This window comes from Poecilia latipinna, unplaced genomic scaffold (genome assembly GCF_001443285.1).
Source record: "Poecilia latipinna isolate Pla-1442-1.1 unplaced genomic scaffold, P_latipinna-1.0 Scaffold4, whole genome shotgun sequence".
NCBI lineage: Eukaryota > Metazoa > Chordata > Actinopteri > Cyprinodontiformes > Poeciliidae > Poecilia > Poecilia latipinna.
Genome location: NW_015112620.1, coordinates 92,070 through 101,079, shown reverse-complemented (window position 1 = coordinate 101,079; position 9,010 = coordinate 92,070). Strand labels below are relative to the sequence as shown.

At 42.6% G+C, this 9,010-nt stretch overlaps 1 protein-coding gene across 2 annotated transcripts in view; it reads right to left on the bottom strand.

Moving 5' to 3' along the window:
* Window positions 1–8,581, bottom strand: part of smarca4b (SWI/SNF related BAF chromatin remodeling complex subunit ATPase 4b) — a 24,761-nt gene extending 16,180 nt beyond the window's left edge. For both annotated transcript variants that reach the window (XM_015051597.1, XM_015051684.1), the window contains exons 1-15: window positions 8,380–8,581; window positions 7,715–7,943; window positions 6,483–6,615; window positions 5,379–5,930; window positions 5,087–5,185; window positions 4,343–4,601; window positions 3,652–3,778; window positions 3,358–3,531; window positions 3,103–3,276; window positions 1,765–1,938; window positions 1,588–1,635; window positions 1,275–1,405; window positions 854–911; window positions 636–745; window positions 405–552 (exon numbers count right to left, since the gene is read on the bottom strand). In XM_015051597.1, the coding sequence (XP_014907083.1) occupies window positions 405–552; window positions 636–745; window positions 854–911; window positions 1,275–1,405; window positions 1,588–1,635; window positions 1,765–1,938; window positions 3,103–3,276; window positions 3,358–3,531; window positions 3,652–3,778; window positions 4,343–4,601; window positions 5,087–5,185; window positions 5,379–5,930; window positions 6,483–6,615; window positions 7,715–7,930 (2,403 nt within the window). In that variant the 5' untranslated portion in view covers window positions 7,931–7,943; window positions 8,380–8,581. The remainder of the gene's footprint in view (window positions 1–404; window positions 553–635; window positions 746–853; window positions 912–1,274; window positions 1,406–1,587; window positions 1,636–1,764; window positions 1,939–3,102; window positions 3,277–3,357; window positions 3,532–3,651; window positions 3,779–4,342; window positions 4,602–5,086; window positions 5,186–5,378; window positions 5,931–6,482; window positions 6,616–7,714; window positions 7,944–8,379) is intronic.
* Window positions 8,582–9,010: the final 429 nt, after the last annotated feature.

Genomic DNA, 9,010 nt, shown 5'->3' with positions numbered 1-9,010 from the left:
TTATGATATTGTAGCTGTAGTTACTGCATATATATATATAGTTATATGTAGTTATTTATTTATTTATTTATTTATTTTTTAATCATGGGTCGTGACCTACAATAAAATATGTTAGAAGAAAGTCACATGAAACCAGAGGAAGAACAAGTTGATATCAGCCTAAGATTTCTGAAAGTTTTTTTCAGATAAAAGACATCAGGAGAGACATTTTATTAAAAACTGTAGCTGAGTCAGATATGTCTTTAAAAACATGGAGATATTCTGCAAAACTCCTATTATATCTATCACTGAGCAGAACATTAGATATCCACTTTGCTGTGAGAGATGTCTTAACATCCCATTAAATAACTATAGCTTCAGCATAACATTCACTGAAACTTGCATTTTTAGGTTTTAGTGTTTACCTGATATTGTTTAAGCTGTCCATTTATCAGTAAAGTAGACTGTTTGTCCACCTTCTCTGTGACGGCATGGGCCACAGAATAATACGACTGGAGTCCTCGAGCGAACGCTGCACCGCTGTACTCGTCATCCACATCCTGCTTAGCATTTCTGTACGTAACACATAGTTAGCTTCGCTTCAAAAAATATCAACTGAAACGTGTCTAACACACGATCAAAGCAAATAAACTCACTCAATGATATGTCGGACATCCACTTCTGACACGTCTTCGCTGTCCGGATCTGTAATCTTCTTCTTTTCTTCCACTGGAGCTGCTGAAGGTTGAGGCTCCTCTTCTTCTTCCTACCACACAATTTTTCAGCTGGACGTTACTTTGCTTCACACTGGAACAGTGATGGCATGCAGTAACTACAGCTACAATATCATAACAAGCATAGAGAAGCAACCCACCTCTTCTTCTTCCTCTTCCTCACTGTCTTCACTGTCTGAGCGAGGAGCGACCTCGTAACTAAACACGCACAGACAATTGCCAAAATTAAATCAACTGAAAAGGTTCTTTACGTTACCAGAAAACACAAGAGCTCACTAAACAAAGAAGATCTGAGTTAAATTTTATAAAGTTGTCATATTAGGTAATGTGAAATCATATTCCCTTGGGGTTTTTTTATAGTGAAACTTAAATAAAATACAAATAAATATTTGTATAAATAATAAATAAATAATAAAAACAGACAGCTATTATGATAATGCAACAAACATGTAATAAAAATGAGAAAAGTTAGTGAGCAGATTGCCTCTTTTGCCCATTTAGTTAGAGAGAGAACATTTAGTCTCGTGACTAAATGGTCTTTCTCCATGTATTTGTTCTCACCCAGGGTTCATCTCCAGCCATGTTTCCAACTGTCCAGCCTTCGGAGCATCCACACCCGTCAAGATATTGCCGCTGTCCACATGGATGACCTTTACAGGCAGGTCACTCATCTGGCTCGTTTCGTCCAGGGGCTGCAAGAGGACGTACGTTTAATCTCAGATTCCTCTTGCACAGGCAAGTTTTTTTTTTTTTTTTTAAATGTCAGTATAAAGAGTAATATATGGTACAGAAATACACTCTCAAATCTGCTATTTATCATTAATTTTTATTGAAAAGACGTCACTACAGAGGTCTGTATCTCCCTTCGCCTCACCTCTCCATCCGGCCCAAGAGCAGGAGTCTGACCCTCTGCGTTCTCTAACTGCAGCACAAGCGGACACAGTAAGTCATGAAACAATGACATGCAACTATTAGCAAAATGTTTCAAATACTCAGCAGCAGCTCCACATAGGTTACAAGTAGATCAAACTTTCTAGAAACGTCTTTTTACCTTCTTCTTTTTCTTTTTCTTCTTTTTCTTCTCCTTGAGGGCCTGCGCAGCTTTGTGGGCTCGTACCAGCTCAGTGAGGTTGGCGACATACTCGTCTGTTTGCTGCAGCAAGTAGGCCAGGCGCTTATCCTTCTTCTGGTCAATCAGTTTACGGTAGCCCTCTTCATCTTCAGCCTGAGAAAACAAAACAGGTGGAAATGGGAGGGTCTGTATGCAGCTCGTACACAGAGCTGTCTTGAGGGACAGCGTCCTGACGTAACGTTTTACTGGATTCATGACAGTGTTGATAAAACACGAGAATGACTTTTTCTTTAGATGTTCAACAGTCGTTCATTCTCATGTCGGTTTACTGAGTTAATGTGAGTTTTTCTTGCTAACATTATTGTATCATTGCACTGGGATTAGGTATAGAGTTATTCTAAATGACTCAGACGACATAAAAAAGGCCTGGAGACTAAATCCAGCCCATCATAACTTTTTAAGTAGCTCTCTAGTCTCTAGAGAGACACACATGGATAGAGCTTCCAAGAAAAACAGTTGTCAATGTCAATTTTATTTAAAAAGCACGTTAAAACAGCTACTAACTGCACCAAACTGCTGCACAGTAATCATAAAACCACCAGTAAAATAAACACATTGGAATAAAAGATATGGGAATAAAACACAATAAATTAATCAGATTGGACAGGTGAATTAAAATGTCAGGCATTGTGTAAATGGCAAAGAATAAAACTGAGCTTTCAGGAGCAATCTGAAGTTTTTCCACACTATGAAGGGCAAACTCCTCTGCTCTTAAGTCTGGTTCTGGGAATACGTAGGAGCATTTATTATTTGATCAAAGTGTTCTGGAACGGGATGGTCGTAAAGAAGATCCTGGAGATTAGCTGGGGCCAAGTTATTTGTGACTTGGCCCCATTTTAAATCATTTTAAAATCAATCCGATCAGAAAACTGGCAGCCATTGCAGAGAAGCCAATGCTGGGGTTGTATGCTCACATTTCTGGGTTCCAGATAAGAGTTGAGCTGGAGACCAAGAATTAGTGTTTCTAAATATTTTATCCATCACATTAAAGCAGTTTTTATCTGTATTCTGCCAATTTACATTAATATGAAAAAAGTTCAATGTAAAAAAAAAAAAAAAACTCATCGTACGCAGGGACACCTACTTATTCGTATTTTAACACTTTAATGGGTCATTTTATCAATATATTTTGCCACAACTGGCTCTTCGAGAATATTCATAATCTTAATGTGGCTCAGAACAGAAATGAGTTTGACGCCCCTGCCTTTGGTCATTTGTACGTCTGTATAGTGTAGTGATACGGCTGTCACTTCTTACCATAAGCCTCCTCATCCGTTCTTTCTCAATGCGCTCATTCTCCTTCTTCTGCTCACGCTCAGTGTTGGCGTGGTAGGTGGACACGGCTTTGGTCAGCTTCTGAATCTTTCCCGTGACCGAGCGGTGATACTCCTTGAAGTCTTTGGCATGCTGGAGAATGCTGTTGAGGTACTCCTGGCGTAGACAGACAAAAACCCAAAGCATTAAAGGAGCTATTAGAATCATTTCACGTGTGGCTTCCTGTTTCTCTTTTACCTGATGTTTTTGTCTGCGTTTGCGCTCTTGCTCAATCTTTTGCTGTTTCTCCAGTTTCTCCGTGATGCGAGCCTCCCGCAGAGACTGGCGCTTGCTCCGCTTGTAGGCTTTGGCGTCCAGGGCCGTCTCGAGAGCCGTGTCGCGTCGCATGCACACCACTACTTCTTGACGCAGCTACGGACAGCAAGCATAAACTCACCTCAGACGCACAAAAAAAACCACACAACTGTGATCCACAGTGAAGGAAAAGAGCGTCATCTTTACACCTGAAGGTGAAGATGTTTCAGTTCCCACCTGTCTCTGGAAGTTCAGCAAACGAAGAGCTTTGAGCTCTATTGTAGCTTTGGTACGTAAATCACCAGCCAAAGAACCAGGCAGGTTCTCCAATTCAGCAATGCGATGAGCAATACGAGCCTGTAACCTGAAAACGCAAATGACATGCTGTCAGGGTCTTGGATATTCATCGTTGTGTTCATTTAGGGATGTTCAGATTCGATCCCAGGCGTTATCATCGCAGTCACTAATTAAACTCAACTCCTGGTGCCTGCTGTTGGTGTACTTTGTGTTTTTATTATAAATAATGCTCTACTTTTGTACATAACTAACACAACCATATGATAGACCATGCACAACATTTTGTAGATCTGTTGAAACTGGGTTCACCTTAACAATCTGAGAGTATCTCATTGTGTACAGTGATATTTATAATAAACATCTGCTTTGCTCAGACAAGCAGATTTGTCCATTTATGAGAGATCTGCACAAAAAGCAGCTCAAACGCAATACCAAAAGTTATAAAGTTACAACACCTAATTCTGTACGTTTTGCCAGAAAACAAGTTGAACCGCATTAACATAAAATCAGTTATCAATGAGTCATATCAAAAGTAAAAATGCTAACATTAGCGTGTAAGAAAACTGTCCATGAGATTAAAAAAAAGTACTTGTGATAATAGAAGATGGATCCCTAATGGAGCCTAATGTACCTATACTCCCTCTCTTGCAGAATCTCCACGGGGTCGAGACCGCAGGGTTTCTGGATGGGGGTAATGCGGTTCTGCTTGGCGTGGTAAGGCATCATGGGAGGAGGCTGAGCAGGCTGACCAGGGGACTGGGTCTGTGGGGGCATCACAGGGGAAGCAGCCGGGGGAACCGATGGAGGAGCAGGAGAAGGCCTGCCTGTGGGCTGAGGGGGGATCAGTTTTTGGGGTGTGTTGGAGGGGGCCGCTGCGTTCACCATGGGGCCTGAAGGAAAGAGAAATGAGCAAAGGAAGGAGAACTTAAAGCCCCGCCTCTGTAATAACAGCAAACATAAAAAAAGTAAAATCTTAACACTTTACTGCTGAGCATGTAGAAAGTCTTAGCAAAAACACTTTGTTAAATTTGACATTTCATGTTTTAAAGATATAATTCAGAACTGGTTGTTTTGCTGAGTTTACTGTTTGCGCTGGTTTATTTCTTAACTTAAAACTCTTTGGAGTGATTCATAGGTCAGTACTGAGCAGATTAAGAAAAAAGAAATTATTAAAACGATAAAGTGGAAAGGAAAACTGTCAGAGGAATTACTGTTAAAGACAACTTCAATATTTTATACTGTTTATAAACAATGACTACAATGAGGAGGACTGCTGGGGGGGAAGTGCTATATTTTCCTACCAGTACTGTAAATAAGATAAACATTCAGTAACAGGGCTCCAAACGTTTGGCAGTCTGACAGAACAACCGCTGACCTTCAGGCCATGACTTGGAGGGTCCGTTGGGATTCGGTCCTTGCATGCCAACTGGGGTCCCTGAAGGACCAGGGGGAGGCATGTTGGGACCCATCATGCCTGTGTTATGGAAAAACACAGACCATCCCTAGTTCAGTTACTGCATTTTAGCAAAATTATTTTGAATTAGGAGAAAACATATGCAAAAGCTTGGTCGTTTTGTGCACCTTTTCCAGAGATTCAGAAAGATACACAAATCTTGCCACAAAACAAATAAAATAAATCAAAGAGTACTCTGTATAAGCAGACTCACCATGAGGCCGGCTGTAGCTTGAGCCCATAGGTCCAGGCCCTGATCCTGGTCCTGTTGGACCACCTCCTGGTCCTGCACTCGCTCCAGAAACCAGACTGGACATGGGCTGCTGCTGCTGCTGCTGCATCCCTGGCATCGGCCTCTTTCCTTGAACAGCCATTTGGAGATGATCCGGCAGGGGCTGTCCGCGGGCAAGCATCTTATACGCCATGATCTGGGCTCTGAGTTGGTGGAGCTGGTTTTGGTTAAAGGGAGTCGGCCCACCAGGACCTCCAGGGCCACTACCATCAAGGCCAGAACCGAGGCTGGGAACGCTGGAGCCAAGGCTAGGCCCAGGGCTAGGGCCAGGTCCAGAATTGCCCGGAGGTCCGGACCGGCTATTAGGCCCCAAGGAATGTTGGTCTACATTGGGGCCATCAAGAGAGGCTGAAGCAGAACCAGAACCTGCAGAAGACGATGAGGAGGAGGTCGATGGCATAAGAGGACCAGATGGGGGGCCATTTGAAGCGACAGGGCTGGAGTGGTCAGAGCCACCAAGTGGAGAGTGGTAGCCTGGAAGGCCCAAATAGAAAGGCAAAGAGAAACAGATTACTCAGTGAGTTTGCTAAAAGAAGCAGGTCAAAAACCCAACCAATCTGTTCACAAATGTTCAAATCAACTGCTGACTGGGATGGTACTAGTTTTCTTGCTGGAATATTAGTATATCAGTGATCTGCACATTCCTAAATGTCAAAACAATTTCCAAAATAATGAATCATTACCCAATCCTCATTAAATCCTGCCCAACTGTTATTTCAAAAGCTTTCTCAGACAGACTCCCTGAGTTAAACCCAAGACCAGCTGTCTAGTAGTAAACCTGGATGTCTTCATGACAGAAGGAATTATTACATAGCCATGATGTGATTAAACATGCTTTTATTGTTTTAGCTAGACTGAATTGTGAAATCATGATGATTTCTATTTAGAGGCTGACATAAAAAAAAAAGACTGTTCGAGACAATGCCTCACACATGTTGTAACAAGCAATAAGCCGCGCACCACTCGTCTTCTTACTCAACGCTAGACGGAAAGACATTGCTTCAGACAGCTTTGTTGCTAATTTACCTTGTGAATGTTGGTCCAGAGGGCTGGGTGGAGGGCCCATGCCACTGTGCCCGCCCTGTCTCATCGAAAGCCCCTTCATCTGACTGAAGCGACTGTCATCACACAAGCTCTTCTCATGCATGCCCTCCATGGGCTGTGCGGAGAAATCAAAACAGAACAGTGAGCAACGTAGAACACAATAAGAACGATCTGAAATGGTGGTGGAAGCATAAAGCTTCGTGGAAGATTCTGAAGAAAACTTGCAAGAAATAGGAGGATGTTCATCTTTTCAAAAAGACAGTGATCCTACAGCCAGAGCTAAAACTGGATGTTTTACATAGAAGTACAATGGTGTGCTAGAATTGCCTACTCAAAGTAAAGACTTAATTGTGAATCCGTGGTCAGCCTTGATGTTCCTCTGCATTCAGAGTAAACTTGCAAAAAGAATGGGCAAAATGTTAGTCTCTTGACACATAAAGCTGGTAGAGACAGGCTTGGAGAGGTTACTGCACAATGGCTTCTCAAAAATAAAACACACAGCTAATTTGCTAATTTGATGAAGAACAACACAAAGAAGGAAAAGTAATGTACAGGCACACGTTACTTGTAGTCAATAAAAAAAATAATAATAAAAAAAAAACATCTGACCAACACTTTAAAACAGGTTACTTCGGACAGCTGGCCTGGTAAAGGAGGTCATCAGATGAAACTATTTTAGATGACATGAAAGACTTGCACATCTTCTATAATGTTGTCTCTTAGTGAAGGCCAGGTCTGTGCCAGGACGTCCCCTTGACCCGGTGCAGGTCAAGAGGGCAGATAAGCTACTGGTTAAGATGGCATCACTGTTAGACAATGTCTCCCGCTCTATCCATGAAACTGTTGCTGAACTGAAGAGCTTGTTGAGCTGCTGCATCCCAGGTGCACAAAGGATCGTAATAATAGATCCTTCAGACCAGCAGATGCTCCCAACATACTCAATGAATTTTGACATCCCTTGCGATGTTTCATTTTAAATAACATTTCTGCATGTATCTACACATTTCTGTTGTTTGCACAGTTGTATCGTCACTTATTATAAATAGATTGTTGTTTTCATGCACAAATACACACATTTTGTACATTTAAAAAAAAAAAGATCCTGCTTCCAAACAATTGTTCTTAAAATAACAGTGTATCTACCATCTTTGGAGCTAAATTGTTTGAAGTAATGAAGGGTTGAAGTGGAACCCCTGGGTGTATTTTGTCCTTACTTTGTGCAAAGGGTGCATATTTTCGGGGCCATATCCGGAGGGTACTGGCTGGGAGTGTCCAGAGGAAGGAGGACCGGGGCTGGGCCCCATCATGCTGTGAGAGGAGCCAGGGGAAGGACCCGGGCTGGGGCCCAGCATAGCATTGGGGGAGGGGCCAGGACCGGGCGATGGACCGGGACGGGGGGTACCCCCCATGGGAGGATCAGGTGTTGACATCGCCCTGGATCTCCTGGGAGAAAGGGAGCAAAAAGAGGAAGAAAACCTTTGCAAAAGTGGCCATTTAATATGCAAAAGTCATTAGGCCTATTTGATATTTCTTGTAGATGCAGAGACACTGGAGCTGAATTGCCCAAACCACCTGCGCATCTCTGTTTAATAATATAATATTTAGAATAACTCAATTGCATAAAAAAGATAAATTTTCCAAACGAATGTCAGATGTTGATTTTTCTCCTGCTGCGCTGCACCAAACCGCCCGATGCCTGCATATGCAATTACAACTGCCGGCTCTAGCGCTGAACTTGATCCGAGCGTGGGGAAATACAGTAAATTATGCACACGAGCCCCTGCTGCTGAGAATTTCCTCAATCAGCCCATGGAAGGTTGTCTAGTTAAACATAAAAAAAGGGGGGAATGGCGGACTGTGCTTGTGCTGACTGACCTACCGGCATCAACAGGACAGGCAGGCTGGGCCGAATCTCTGCGCTCCCGACCTGATATTTGTGGGAAAGAAAAGAAGAAGCTGCGGTTGTCGCAATTAGTCTCCTCAGCCTCTTTGTAATCCGCCTTCAAGCGTTGATTTGTTTCACCGACGTGGCTCGAGCGCCCCCCTCCACCGCTCCTATGACCGAATGTCTAGTCACGGCCGTGCAGCAGGGCGCATGCGTGCGCAGCGATAGCAGCGCATCAAGACAGAACAATACGGAATTGAATCTGCTTACAGTCAACTTAACCATCATGATAACTAAGGGGGGAAGCAGTCTGAACTCCCAAGCAAAACTGCACCAACAGATAGCTGCTCCTTCAAGAATGCATTCATAGCCTTTGGTGATTAAACGATTCTTCTTGCGGTGGGATTTCACATACAGTAGCTGCAAAATATTAATGCGCCTTTAAGTTCTTCATATTTTGTCACCTTGCAACTACAGCCTTCTGTTTTCTGGGATTTTATGAAGCAGGCCAGCAAAAAATAGTGCACATTGTGCAACATAAATTATACTTAGTTTTCAAATGTTTTTAAAAAAATAAAAATCTGAAACATGTGGCTTGCTTTTTCATTTTAATTATTTAGTTGTG